Below are 15,327 nucleotides of genomic sequence, written 5' to 3'. Positions count from 1 at the left end.
CGCTACAGGTAACAAACCCATCACTCACATCCACAGCGCACCTGTTACCGCACAGATGGCGAACCCCCCCGCCCTCCCCCCCCAGAGAGAGGCAGAGGGAGCAATGAAGAAAGATGAGCAATCAAAGGAGCAGAGACTAAAGGGGGCACAGGAATTATGTCTTCTCAGAGGGAGAGTGGTAAAATAGATTGAAAGGAGGGGAAATGGGTGATGGGGGAGTGGGGGGGGTGTCACCCATTTGTGCGGTCGGGGTATGAAGGTCCTTCTCCTGCAGCAAATAGACTCCTGTCCTAATCGAATCATTCTCACACAGATAAGAGCTTTTTACTACTTCTGCTCAGGCTTACATGAGGAATAACCTTTATTACCCGGCTCCTCATCACACATTCTCATATTTTCTCTGTTCTGCAGACACGCCGTTATAATTTAGTATATCATTTCTGTATGAACATGGAATAAAGGAATTTGGTCTGTGTGTGTGACAGTGCGAGCACATCTGGCTGCGCCTGCAGCGACATATCTTAATCTGCTGTCTATTAGCATATTTAGAGCTCTCCTTTAGCTGGAGGAGGCAACTGTTAGGCTAATTCCTCAGCCCGACTGGCCTTCATCTCACTTCAGGACGTGAAGAGGATGATACGTCTTGGGAATAAGATGGGGCGGGGGGGTAGAAGTGCTCCAGTCTTCTCTGTCTCAGTCACTCTCTTAACTGATCGAGAGGAATTCTGAATCACTTCTGAGGGTGGTTTGGAAAATATCGACTTTGCCCTAAAGGATGACTTTGGCAGAAGTAAAGTGTGAGCTGGTGTGTGAGGCGTTTTAGTGTCATTGGGTTTGTAGTAGGTTTACACGGGCTGGTTTAGGCTTTTAAATTGTTTTAAATCACGCATCATTTGCAGCTTTTTGTATTTAAAGCAACTGAGTGGGACTTTTAAGTCAGTTGGTGAAGCGCAGCTCCTGCACACAGATGAAGAGTTTCGAAAATAAAACAGAATCTTCAGACAGCCCTAAAGGTCAAATAGGGAGCATCCAGTGACCTTTAAGATTAATATACACAAATTCAACAAGCTCGTGTGTGTGTGTGTGTTTGTGTGTGTGTGTGTGTGAGAGAGAGAGAGTAGGAAAGCGAGGTTTCAGCCTCTGACAGCACACATTCTTTCCCCTCACGCTGGTCTCAACAAACCCACTTTCATTTCACCCATCTCTCCTTGTAATCTTCACTCCTAAATGCAAATTAAATTAGATCCGTTCCTGCCGTGACCTACATCAGCGTTGTGAGTGAGGGGGAAAAAACCAAACCTCTAGTTCTGTTTTCTTTTAATGGTGAGTCCATCACCTCCGGCTCCTTCACTCCCTCCACGAGGATCGGCGTCATCTTATTCCCATTTGGACGCGGCTCTCTCCAGCTCTCCTGCGCATCTGTGCACGTGTCCGTGTCATTAGAAGCTCGCTGTGACACATGAGCCTGAGAGGCAGCTGCCTGTCTCTGGTGCCCTCTATCATTATCAATGCTGCATGTGCATACAGGCGTACTGCACACACACATATTTATGGGTGCTAAAAGTGTATTTATGAGCAATGTGTGTGTACAACAAATGTTCTTTTAGATGTTTGCTCACCTACAAATGAGACTGCCATGGGAATGAATAAAGTCTTTCTCTCTCTCCCTGCTTCCCTCCCTCCTTCCCTGTCATTCTCATGGTAACACACAAACACACAGTGAGAAAAACACGCAGGCTTTTGAGAGGTTCGTATTGACTCGCATCTCCACTGGGGGCTGAATGCCAATAGCCCCTCCACTCTCTAGCAAGTGTTCAGACAGGCCTGCAGCCCGATAGACCGCGGGGTGCTAAAAGGGTCTATTTCGGGAGCTGGCGCAAAGTTTCACCTTCAGGAACTTTCAGAGGCTTCACATTCAGCAGGAGGGCTTTCAGGCCACTCTGTTTGTGTGTGTTTGGCTGAAGGTGAAATAAGAATCTGATGTGATTGGAGCCCGACAATCTTGCGCTTGATTCTCCAGCGGGGTGTATGTTTTATCATCGTATTGTTTAAGTCATTAGGAAACAGTGTAAGCTTGGAGAACACTGATGCTGTGACAGGTGACTGATAGTGTGTGAGAGCAATTACTGAAGACACTCCGGCAGGAGATGGGAAATGAGGCTGACTGATTGCCACTGAAGGCAAGAAGATGCAAACGAAGAGCTGAAAGGGTCCTCAGGAGGGTTCAAGAGGGGTTGATAGAGCTCAGTTCCACATTCTCTCTGCTTTCCAATGAGATATAAGAGAATTTGTAGCCATCTTTTAATCCCTGTAGAACAGACAGTAGAAGAGGGCTTGATAAAGCTCACCACTGGCCTCTGTGGACCTGCATCTTGGAGAGACAATGCCACAGTAATCGAGGAAATCGAGTATTCCCGTTGGGCTGATTAGCTTCTGAGCTTGTCGGTGACCAGTTATGGCATCCAGTTCATTCATCTTTTAGTAAAGGACTCTGCATTCTGTGCCTACCATCGCAGCCCCTGGATGGGAATGGACAAGGTCCACCCCGCTTAAGTAATTACAAGTCTGTCTTTCTAGCCGATTTTTCGTATGCTTTAGTCAAGATAGAGACAGCCAAGGGCACGTAACATGGGTTCCTGATGAAGATTTAGTCCAAATCAGCCTTCTGGAGTCACTGCCTACTTGAATCTGCTGTCACTTTATGTTCAGCCTCCCTGTAGTCTCATCAAATCAAGGGATCTTTTTTTGAGAATAACCTAAACACATTTACTATGGAGAGATCGTTTTTAATATGAGAAGCAAATAAAAAGAGAGAAGTAAAGGAAACAAACTAATTTTTATTAAATAGTGATAATAAAGAAGCCTGTTGTTCCAGATGTACAAACATCTCGAATACAGACGTACTTCAGCTCTGTTTTTGTTAATATAAAATAAGATAATATAAAATTAAAAGAAGAGTTATAACATGCTCTTATCTGGAGCTCTAACCTTCTAAGAGACGTTGCACAGGACAAATGATGTTATTTAAATGCTGCTCTTCGTCATGCAGTTTCAGAGGATTTTTATGAGAAATTTCCCATCTAGTAGAATAATAGAGATGGATATGACATCTTATGTATGAATGAGTGTTTTTCCCTCTGCATTTAGAGCCCTTTAAGGACTTCCTGTCTGCTTCATGATGCCTGCGTGTGCTGCCCTCAACATGAAGGTGATCGCTAATGAATGGACAGACTTTAAAATGTTTCACTGTTAAAAGGTCTTTACTGCAGTGTCTGTGTGTGCGTGTGCGTGTGTGTGTGTGTGTGTGTGTGTGTGTGTGTGTGTGTGTGTGTGTGTGTGTGTTTGTATGTATGTATGTTTGTAACAGTCCTGAATCACAATATTTCTGACTAACAGTGTCAGGTCACATCAGCTTAAAGGGTTATAACAATAAAAGCATAAAAAAAAGAGCAACCCTGAACGTTGTAGTTCTCACCTTCCCTGTGTGTGTCTTTGCACGCGCTTGTGCGACAGTGTCAGCATTAGGTGTTTTAAATAATTAATGGCTGTGTTGCTCATTAAGTCTCTGTCTTCTGCTCCGTTGGGCTCTAGCTCTGTTTTCATCCAGCCGTCTTCTCCACCCCTCCTCTGCACAGCCTCACAGATCCATCTCTCTCTTTAGGCTCCGCTGATGAGGCTCCAGAAGGGATCTTGGGCATCTAAATCATCTTGAGAGCCAGTCGCACAGTGGCCTGTATAGTGCAGTCATGATGCTAAATATGACCTGCTCGCAATAGGACAGAACGGGGGTGTGTGTTGTTGGGAAGCTTCGTCTCTTTACTGCATCAAAGGCCCGATGTGACGCGTTTATCTGTTTACTCGCGTTTGATTCATTATTTATTGCAAAGCATCGGATGAAATTATACAATGAACTAATGTAAATGAGCGGAGTCCCAGACTACAGACTGAGCTGGTGTTGACTTGAGAAACTGTCTTTGCTGTCGGAATAAAGGCACATCCACAGTCAGCAACGCTGCTGCTTCCACTCTGCTTTGCACACACTGTTGAGCACGGCCAATTTAAGTTTGAGCACGTTATCAAATCATAAGTCTCTTACACACACACACACACGCGCGCACACACTCAATCAGGGAAGGTGTATAGAGGGTGAAAATGAATTACCATTCCCTCTTAAAAGAGGAGAAAGGAGGAATTCCCCAAAGAGAGCGCGCTGCTTTGATATCTGCAGCCCCGTGTCTGTAAATAGGGCGGGTGCAGACGACGCCAGGCCTGAGTTTCCCCGGCCTGTGTGTGTGTTCCTGTGGCGCTTTTGGTGAGAAACTGTTTACCTTTCCTGTAGAGACTTGTGAAGGTTCCTCTGAGAGCTTTGGGCCAGCAGGGGAGGCCTTGTGCACAGCGCTGCCTCCACGTTTCCCTCCTGGGGCGGCACTCTTGTGCTGGCTGCTGTGGTGGCTGACTGCTTGGCTCCAGCTAGCAACTGTTGATATGGACCTCAAGGCCGCGCGCTTTGTCCTCCAGACAGAATGAAAAACCACAATCTTGTTTTTTATTGATCTGAATATTAAAAGCAGCCTCTTTTGTGCTGAGTTGACGGTGCAATTCTCGTCAAAGGGGCAGTCATGAGCGGGTTTAGACTATTGACTATAGTGAGAAGGCTCAGGTGGAGGTTCTCTTTGGTTTTAGGTCCACCCATGCCAACATTTAGGATTCCAAATTTGGAATTTTCTCTTACTTTGGTGTAATAACTAATAAGCAAAGGAAATGAATCTATTAACTGAAACTGAGAATGTCTCTTTAAACCCTTTTAAGCCTGTCATCGCTCTTGACTGCCTCCGTATTACATTTTTGCCCTTTCATTTCATCACCTTCATAACTATTAAGGTTTTATATAAAGAACCCGACAGACGCACCTTTGACCCCGCCGTGCATACTTATCTGAATTCAGCCCTTACGGTCGAGGCAGTAGGTGTGTAATGATTCCTGGCAAACATTTATTTCCTTATTTGAAATCTTTTGCGTGTTTTTAGGATGCTGTGTTAGCCACGGAGTGCAAACAAGTCTGGTTTTGTTGGGCAGCGGTGGAGTTTTCAGGATGTCGACAAGGATAAAACATGAATTGTGGGAGAGTTTGATTCATTCTGTGTTAATTATTAAACGTTAACGAAGGAGAAGAGGTCAGATTCCTCTTCGGGTGTTGGTGCAGTGTCTGGGTTTATGGGTTGTGACGCTGAACTTTGCCCCACAGTTCATAATCTACAGACTCTTGCACACAGCGTCATTCTTGGCTGCTCACCGTCTTTGGCTGCTACCAGCTCCTGCACCGTCTCAGCTCTTTTCCTGCCGCAGATCCAATCTGGTAGGTTTTCTGCTGTCCGATCTAGTTCTCTCTCTTTTTTTTGTTACTTCCTGATCATTATTTCACATCGGCTAAAATGTTACGCCGCTTTAAAGGATCTTTGTGAGTAAACCGATGAGCTGACGGGCCCATCTTGTTGTCGCTGCTGTTTAAATAGAGTTTTGCTGACTTTACCATGACAGAATCACAGGAAGATCTTTGGTACACCGTCGCGGTTGCTTATCAGTTCAGCTCGGAGGAGAAATGTGTAAGGCCTCCGCGCTGGGGTCACATCGGTGCACCTTCGAATGGCTACAGGGTGAGAAAAAGAGGATGATGAGGGTGGAGGAAGAAGACGTAGAGGGAAGTGTACACTGTAGTGGTGGTCTGTATGATTATTCATGATTGAGATGGCGGGAGAGCTGACGGAGTGGAGGCGCTAATCTAACTCTGAGCCTGATGGACAGAACACAATTACCCTGAGAGTGGGAGAGAGGAGGGCAGGGAGCCAGCAACACCTCCCCGGCTTCTACTTCTCTCTGTCTCTTCCCTCCGCTGTCTCCTGGCAGACTTTCCTGTAGCTGCAGATGAAAATTCTGGACGCTAAGCTCCTGTTGGCAGCATCCAGTTTGTCAACTCACACGCCGTGGCTTCAGATTGCTGTCTAAATCCAGACACACTAAGCTCCATTCACAGCCCGCTCCGACGCCACTTTTAGCTCGCCGGCTGATTCCAGGTCAGAACGCCACTACAGTGCTCACCACGGCGTTTGATGGCGCCGCGCTCTCTCTCCTCCCAGACTTCTGGAGTCAGGGGATTTGTCCTGCTGAATCTAGACGTAGACTCTCTTTTTTTAATGGAGAGAAATTAGCTTGTTCTTCCTTCCAGCGGCTGCAGTTCAGATGTAGAGCTGCTCCACGACTCCCCAGAGTATGAAGCATATGTCTGGAGCCTCGGAGAAGTCTGGAGAGCAAAGCTGCTGCAGATTTTTCATTTGCAGCCTTAAACTTTAGAGTTCAAGTTCACCAGTGGCCTTTTTTTCTCACTGGTTGAGCATCAGTCCAGCTGCACCAGTTTCAAAGTGGGCGAGTTAAACACAAAGTGATAGGAAAAATAGTAATTTAACATCTCTGATCAGAACAATGTTGCCGTCTCCTGCTGACATCAGCAGGTCTTTGCACAGTTGATGAATCTGCTGCCTCTTTTGGTGAAAGCGTCCAAGGCGCTTCCTCGGCTGCCGCCCCTCGTCCGGGCCGAGGATTAAATGGCCGCCTTTATTAAACACCAGCTCCGGATGCCTCCTCAAAGTCTTCCCAGCTAGAAGGAGAACAAATTCAGGGAACAAAAGGCAAGGAGACGAGGGGGACGGGGGGGGGACATGTTCGGGTCGCACAGCTTTCTTTCTATTCTGATTTTACTTCCTTGGGCTTTTTTCTCTCCCCTTTCACCCCCAGCTCATTATCGTACTCCCCCACTTTATGTTCCCTCACCCCTCACTTTCTTTCCACTCTGTTCGTCGCTCGTCCCTCTAACCCCTCTCTCATGCTCGCCTCTCTCTCCATCCATTTGCTGGAACAGTGCTGCTGATAATGCCTGTAATTGGAGTGACTCACACTTTTTCAGTGTGTTTGGACCAGATAAAGAATATTGTCAGCATTTTGCCGACACGGCCTCTGCTGGCAGAATTAAATGGACTCTGTTCTGTTCCGTCTGCAGCAAATTAAAAGCCTCTCAATTCATCTGCTCGCCCCCGAGGCTCACGGGGGCCTCCTATTCACACAGAAACGTCGCAGAGATGTGGAGGCAAGAGAATAAGAGAGAGTTCCCTCTTGCCGAAGGAACGCTAGACTTCCCGTTTATTCAAGGCAGCACTCAGATGGAGAGAGAACGTGAGGCAGCGTCAAGACCGGCAGCGTCGGACGGGACGCAGAGCAGCTCCGACAGTGGGGATTCATTATCCAGCCCGCAGCTGTCTCCTGCTGTCTTTGTAGCTTAGCATCTTTGCATGATAAAGACGGTTTTCCGTATGCCGTAAATTCCTGTATGCTTAGGGGCAGAATGGGATGCCGAGTGGATTTTTGGCCGCTTGTAAGTTGCTGGTTTTTCTGCCGGTCAACACTTCAGAATAAAGTTGGAGCAGATGGTGAAGAAAGGGGGCCGCAGTCTCGGGCCAGAAAGGTGGACAATTGGGATGAAACAAGGCCCAGAAGTGTTTGGCAGCAGTGTTAGACCTGTAGTTTATTAGTTCCCATGGAGACTGGAATTGATAATGGTGAACATTTACCCATCTGTTGGCCGCCAAGATCTGTGAATAGTAAAAGCAGATCGCGAATGAATGAATGATTGGACAGATAGTTTAATCAAAGAAACGCCCATAATGGTCAGCAGACAATGTAAAGGACAATGCCGGGACTCCCACGTAGTTAAATTACACAGCCCAGCTCAAATATTTAGTCAGCTATTTCTCTACTTACCGAGTCTGGTAGTCGAGGTCGCATCTGTCCAAGTGTATTGATGGAAACTGACGAAGGGGTTGTAAAGTTGTGGCTTTTAATTGATTGAGACCCAGATGATATTTGGTTTGAAAAGTGGATCCACCTCAAAATCCGATTCTTAAAAGAGCTAGCGTGGTGCTCGTGGAGCAAGCAGAAACTCCCAAGGTGGTCTCTCTGCTCCGTTGCCACGGGCAACGTGTTCTCAAGGCTTCCGATCCAAAACAAGTCCATTCACACACCTACTGACGAGTCTTTCAGGCGCTCTCCTCCACAGAGTAAACAGGAGCAAACTCAAGCCCCTTCCTCTCTCCCTCTGTGTCTCTGCAGCTCTCTGCGGGTGTGTGTGGCAGATCGTGTCAGGGCTGAAGCCCACTCCTCTCCCATGAGCCTGTGCGCCCACGCGCACACACCTGGCGCCTCCACGCACGTTCGGCGCCCACGCACACAGAGTCGGCACTGACGCTGTGAACTGGACCCTCGGAGCCCAGCGGACCCCCCCCCCCTCAGCGGAGCCAAGCGGAGCGGTGTCTAGTCCAGTTGGAGCCTGAGGATGTCAACAGAGACGGAGCTACAGCCATCGGTCAGGCCCAGCAGCGTCAGACGGGACTCCAAGAGGAAGGGTAAGTCCACCTCCAGTGGTTCTGTGTTGGTCTTTGCTGCTGTTTAAGCTGCAACTTTTCCTTCATCTCTGGGGCAGTTGTGCGTTTGAAGGTGCGAGTTGTCTGTTTAAGCTGTAGCAAACAGCAAAAATGAGTCCTCTCCTCAGCAGTCGATGCTGTATATGCAGCATATAGTACTTTAACATTTTAATCTCCAGCTGCTGGTACGGTTCTGGCCAGCGGATATTTTTGGATGAATTATTAAACTCGCAATTTAACTGTTGTTTTCTTTTTTTAAATTTGGGGGGGGAAAAAAATGCTGGCTTTGCTGGTAAACACACGGCGTGCGATGTCAATCTGAGGGTGTCGGGCATTTAAAAATTAATCTTAAAAGGCAGAGCGAGTTTAAAGGTCACTCGCCTGACGAACAACATCAAAATCGCCAGCTTTGTCGACCGTTTTGTTCTTTGCTAAAACCTTCAAAACTAACGAAGGACGCTAAATCGTTCCATTAGTTCCGCATGTGTCCCACTGTTTCCTGTAGCAACACACGCAAGAATCTGCCGTCCTTTTCCAACAGGTCAGGCTGTGCAAAAGAGTTGATTTTAATTTTGGGATGGATGGATTTGCTTTGGGGGCTCCCATATAGTCTACACACTGGCGGGCACTCCCACTAATATGCTGGTGTGCGAAACCCTTTCCAGTAATTAGTCACCATCTTTGTGGCGCTTTGTGTTCTCAGTTGTTAAGGCCAAACAGGCCAGTTTATCCAGCAACCTTGGTCTCATGTTGACCATTAAGTAGTCAAAAGAGGACACGGGGGCCCCATGGCAATCTCCAAAGTCTCTCCTGAAGAGACTGTTTAATGAAGGTTTGCTATGAGTAGAAGGCAGCGCGAGGCGGATAAAAGGGCCGATCGCCTGCAGGTGTGGCGATGTTGTAAAGTTTAACATTGAGACGGGAAAACTCCCTGGATGCATTTGACTGCAGCCGGGTTTTGTGCAGCGGCTGACAGAATCCAGACTTCTTATCAGCTGCTGTTGTCAGTGTTTGTGCATTTTACTGGAATATGAAATGTTTTTGTTCCTTGAAATCCTCTCTAATTCGCTTGCTTTCACACAAAATGCCCACAGGCTTGACACTTTTTAACAGGAAACCCAGGCAGTTGTAGCTACAACAGTTTAAACCTCCTGGAGGGACACGGACTCATATTTGAGAGAATCCTGGGAAAATGATCTTGTCTTGTTTGCCAACGATGTTAGCATTCGCGCTTTTATTTTTAACGCGGCGCCTCTTTATTAACTAGCTTGTGCTGCACGAGTGATTCATGTTCCTTGCTTGTCAAGGTTCTTTCTCAACATTTTAAAGCTCACAATCTCTCGCTCGCAGTTGAGATGACGAAAGAAGCAGAAACAACTGTGAAGTAAAATAATTGGGGTAGAATGTCAAACACAGGTATGTGTTTTAACTTGCTGAACGGGGATATCGTCAGAACGCGTGTTGCTGCTGCTCGCAGTTGGCTAACAGGTGCTGGCGCCGCGGCTCCCTGCGCAGGAGTTAGCCACCGAGCAGGTGCAGACCGATGCAGGTGTGAAAGGCTCCAGAGGTGTGTCGCTAGCAGGAGCACCGGAGCAGGCCTGGGTGTTTTCCAGGCAAAGGTGATGCCGGGGGCCAAACTGGCAGCCATCGCCCAGCTGCTGCTCGCCACCTGTCGGCGCCCGCGGGAGCGATGCCTCCAACTGTCTGAATAAGCATCTGATTGATGCGGCGAAAACTCGGGACGCTGTCGGTGCCCGGTGCTTAATTGATCCGCACGAGCCAGAGAAGCGCTCACACCTGCGACAGATGCCGCACCGCAGCCGGCACACGGGCCGGAGCGTATTGTTCCGCAGCAGCGTAGATCACTGTGATCTGTCACATGGCTGCTCTCTGCTGAATGTGTATTCACACGCACACACACACACACACACACTTGGAGACTGGGATTGAAGCCCAGAAGAGCATATGAGAGGAGCGATGCATGTTTTGCCTTTCACATTCAGACTTTATCTCGCTCTCTCCCTCGAACATGCACGGACCGGGGACCAGGAAGATGAGCTCATTTGAATTCACACATGAACAGACAGAGCTCTGAATCCGTGCCTCTGCTTTTACTCGACATGATCACATAGTTATCGAGTGTTTGCCGCTCATCAGACGTGCATGAGAAGCAACGCCAGCGTGTCCTCGTGGCAGAGGCGGAGCGGAAACACCCGTGACCGCATCAGGACGCGTGCTGACCGCTGCCGCCTTTTGCTGACTTTTTCCAAACTCCAATTTTATTTTTGCTGCACAGAACAGACTGAGTTAGGTAAAACCCTTCTGTCTTATTATCTTGTTTTCCGCTTCGCTTCACTGTAGTTGTTTATTCTGAAATGATTGATTCATAATCAGAGAATCAATTCTTTGAGTCACATTTAATCACACACTGGTGAGCAGTGTCACACACATCAAGATGGCCGTCAAAATCCCATCAGTGGATGCTGCAGTGGTGGCACACACACACACACACACACACACACGCACACACACACACACACACACACACCGTTTCTCTCTTTGTAGGTTTAGTTTGAAAGAGTTTATCTATCTTTCATCTGATCTAGGTCATTCCTCACTCTCTTCCCTTCTAATGAACACACACACACACACACACACACACACACTCAACAGGGTGATGAAAGCAAAATGCAATCAAATACCACACAGAACTGGAAGCTGTGATGCTGTTAATGTTCATGTTTCACGTATGTCTGACCCGTGGTGAAACCCTGCATGTTTCTGTTGCTGCGTAGATTTCCAGTGGAGGATATCTCTGCGGAATATGTGGATTTAAACGGAAATGTATCCAGCGAATGGTTAATGGGTCAGTAGAGTATGGGCTTCACTTTGGTAAGAGTCCCTGCGGGAGCAGCGCTTCATTCTGTTAATACGGCTCCTCTTCCTCCTCATCCTCCTCCACCCACCGCTGTATCTCCAAAATGACCTTGCCCTGAATGAGAGAGACGCAGAGGAGAGGAGCCTGATCACAAAGAGCGAGAGAGAGGGACTAATGAGTGAATGTGAAGGGGAGCCGTTTAATCCGGGGCCTTTGTTTCACGGTGCCGTGGTGAAGAATGTAATGAAAAAGACGGCGGGACTGCGGCGTGTCACACATTAATCACAGACATTGTGGTCCTGCGTCAGTATGACTCCATGGGCCTCATCCTTCTAGCACAATAAGGTCTCATGTGTGAGTCATTCTCACAAGAGAGCCTCCCAAAAGGCTTTTTTTATTGAATTACCAAGGCAAAGCTGGTGATAACCCCTGACCTTTAGCATTTACATGACCTTAAATGGATAACTTCAGCCTTCTGACAACAATTTAACCCGTCTTAGCAGCCGTGTTTAATTCTTTAATATTATATCCCTTATTAATCCTCAATAAAGCCAGAAAGATTACATCTCTCACCTCTCTCCAGCCCGCCCTGCTCCTCCTCCCACGCCTCTTCTACTTATGTCCCCAATATTAGCAGCTTTCACTAGTAATATACACATTAATTAATGTCCCGGCACCATCAAGAACTGGTGTCATCCATCATTATGTTGCTCTTGTTTTAGCAGTTGTTAGTGAGCTGAAGATCCCAAACATCCCATCGTTTCAGCGTGGTGGAGTGCTCGGTTTCAGCTTGCCACATGTGCAGGCCATTAAGATTCTAAACGGGCTTTTATTCATGTGTCATTTTCTTGGGGGGTAAACGTTGTTATTCCTCATTATCAAACCATCACAGAGCTGACAGTTTGCCAGCGTAAACGCCTTCACACGCTTTGAGCATCAAATTAGAGAAGTAAATCAATTTCACATTTGTGAGGAGCCAAACGCCCGCGGAGAGTCCCGACGCCGTCCAAATAGTTTGTTTTTTCGGCGGGCGTCCCGCGGCGGGGCGGGGTGAGGGACGAGCGCGGATCTGCTGGCCGCGTCTTATTTCCGCGGCCGTGTTTGCAGCTCTGTCGTCCGTAAACTGCTTTTAAAACCCAAACCAGCGTCGCATATTTGCAAAGACGCACGATCCTCAAATTCCTGCATCATCAAGAGTCCAAATCAAACTCTCGCTGATGCATGTTTGTCTGTGGCGCCGCGCAAAACGCAATTAGGAGGCATCGTAGCCGCCGCCCCGCCACTCTCTCGTCCCGACCCGCAGCTGGCAGGACGAGAAGTGTGGTTAAGGGTTATTGCTGCGCAGCTGTCAGCTTTTGTATCCGCCGACGTGTGTTTGCGTGCGCCGCCGTCTCTGGCGTGCGATTAGCAAACACATTATCTCCTCGCTGTGGATATTACGCACACATCCAGTCTGTCTGGCACAATCACCACAGCCATTTCCTGCGATATCTTTCACTGGGGAACAGTAGCGGGAGTGTGCCGGCGTGATTGAGATTTAATTGATTTGGCTGTCTGCTGGTGGTTGTCACTGGAGGCCGGTGCTGGATAAAACACAACTCTTACTCACATGAGCCACGAGGAAAACTAAATATAGAGAGAACTGCCTCCATCTGTCCTGCCATGGTGTCCTCCCATCTCATTATTTTGGTAAAAACGGTGACCCGACCCAGGTTTTGTCCACTTTCTCACACACAAATGTCACATTCTTACCTGGCGCAGGCATAAAGGAAGGTCATTAAGCCTGCCGCCTCCCACCTGACAACAAGGCGATGATGCTGCGACAGACCTGTGGTTGTCCTGGGGGCTGTGAGGGTGGAGGGGGTCTGCAGGTGCCTCTCTGCTCTGTTATTATCTCCGTATGTCCAGCTCTGTCCTCTCCGTCACACCATTGTGGCTTTGAAGCGCAGCCTCACGAACTACAGTCTCCATAGCAACAGTTTGCTCCATCTTCATCATTTCCACAAACAGAAATGTTCCAGTTTTTTCATGCAGACTTTATTAGAGAGCACTGCTCTCAACCCGCTGCTGGGAGTGAAGGAAGCGGGATGTTTCTCATCACTTAGCGGTTGACAGGCAGCTGGTGGGATTTTCCGTTAAATAGTGGCCACATTAAATAGCCCCTATTGTCTGAAGCAGAATGGATCACAGCTTCGCTTCCTGCAGGGCACAGACGCTGTTTATGAACCTCAGTTTTGGGCCTCACCCTCACCCTGGTCACGGACCCCAGCACGGAGCCATACCTCCAAAGGTGGAGGGTGTTTTTTGTTTGAAATAAAGGAGGCATCATGTTCCAAGAAGTTGGAGCAAGATGAAGGAACCAGAGAGTGACCTTCTATAGAATCACTAAAGCAGCCAGTCAAACGAAAGCATTTCTTTATTTCTAGCTTGTCGGAAACCTGCTGAAACGCCTGCAGCTGTGTCAGATAAATCCCCAAAATAGGCTCCTTGTTTCTGTCTGTGCAACTGTGAGATGTTAAAAGTAACTCAGTTACATTATTCCCACATTTGCTTGCTCACATGGGCTTGAGGCTGCCTTTTGTCCCGTCTGACCTTGACTGAGCTTTAGAGGGGGCGGAGTCACGCTCAGTTCCAGCTTTACCCCAAAATGACAGATTACCGCGCAATAAGAGATGGTTTGAAATATAAAGAGACGCTCTGGCAGATGGCAGCGCTCCCTCCTCTTTTTCATGCTCTATGATGTTCTTCAGCTCGTCTGCTCCATCCCTCTTTTCCTGGACCCCGCTGAGTGAACGGGGGGAAGAGGGTCATTACGCAAGATAGAGAGAGGGGGGAAAGAGGGGAACGGCTTCAAGTGGTTCCATTTTTTGGCGAACACGAGAGAGCGCTTTGTTGCGGCGCCGTCGCCTTGGCATGAAAAGGGACCGTCTTTGTTTTCAGAACGTACCTGTGCCTCCCAGTGCTCGGAAAAGAGGATTTTAGTTTTTGAAAGTCTCACAAACACGCGCTACCTGCTGTTTAAGTGTTTGATTTAGTGTCAGAACAATGTGTGTGTGGGGGGGGCAGCAGCTCGTTGCGTTCCATGAGGGAATTCGCGTTGCATGACAGGATGCTAGCCACTTGTTTACACAGCCCACTCTCTGATTCCCGTTCAGAGCCCGGAAAACTCATGGACACACACACACACAGACACACACATGCTCGCAGGCCACCTTTCCCTTCATTAGTCAGACCAATTATATAGTGATTAATGAGCTTCACCACAGAGCTGGAGGACTCAGGACTACTGTGGTGTGTGGAGTCCAGAGAGTCTGCAGGATTGAAGGTGCGAGCATGAATCTAACTGAAAATAGGATTTAATAATAATAATAACAACAATTAAAAAAAGATCAATGGTATTAGCTTAGAGGTGGTTTTGCTACTTGTTTTTTAGCGTGTCTTCACTTCATTTGCTGAGATGAAATCAACTTAGATGACGTTGGATGCAGCACATGCAGTAGCATCATCAAACCAAGGACAAAACCAAAATCAATAAAACCACTTATGTGTGGCTCACATTCACACAGTGTGGGTGTGCGAAACTAGGTTTTGCATCTCTATCTAATGTTCAGTTTCTCAAAGTTAAACCCCAGAAAGTCTGAAATCCTTTCTAGCGTTCTCGCTGAATCGCTCATCAGTCATTTTCCCGAATCATTTTTTAAAATAACTTCCATTAGACTCACCGCATTAGATGATTCTTTTGCCCATTTACATAATTAAACTCAAAGAGACAAAATGGAGACAAAGTGTTATTTAAATAGAAATTATAGTAATCAGATTCTGCTAATTCTGCAGAGTGCTGCAGCACATCAGAGTAAAGAAGCCAAACAGTTCGGCTGTGGTCACATCCCACCCGGCCGCAGTCTTTTCCGTATTTATCGGCATTCCTGCCTCTGCTTTTCAGAGTCACCTTGGCATATTATTACCTGCAGCGTGGGTGTC

The 15,327-nt window shown here is 47.6% G+C and overlaps 1 protein-coding gene across 10 annotated transcripts in view; it reads left to right on the top strand.

Moving 5' to 3' along the window:
- dab1a (DAB adaptor protein 1a) overlaps positions 1-15,327 on the top strand; it is a 132,043-nt gene that overhangs the window by 85,949 nt on the left and 30,767 nt on the right. For 9 of the 10 annotated variants that reach the window (XM_029828344.1, XM_029828343.1, XM_029828347.1 and 6 more), the window contains one exon: positions 8,158-8,450. In XM_029828344.1, coding sequence (XP_029684204.1) covers positions 8,381-8,450 — 70 coding nt within the window. In that variant the 5' untranslated portion in view covers positions 8,158-8,380. Of the gene's footprint in view, positions 1-5,259; positions 5,357-8,157; positions 8,451-15,327 lie in introns of those variants that run through there. The other variant, XM_029828345.1, reaches the window with a different exon arrangement.

Source organism: Takifugu rubripes, chromosome 20 (assembly GCF_901000725.2).
Source record: "Takifugu rubripes chromosome 20, fTakRub1.2, whole genome shotgun sequence".
NCBI lineage: Eukaryota > Metazoa > Chordata > Actinopteri > Tetraodontiformes > Tetraodontidae > Takifugu > Takifugu rubripes.
Note: the sequence above shows the minus strand (reverse complement) of the source record. Positions and strands in the feature narration are given on the sequence as shown.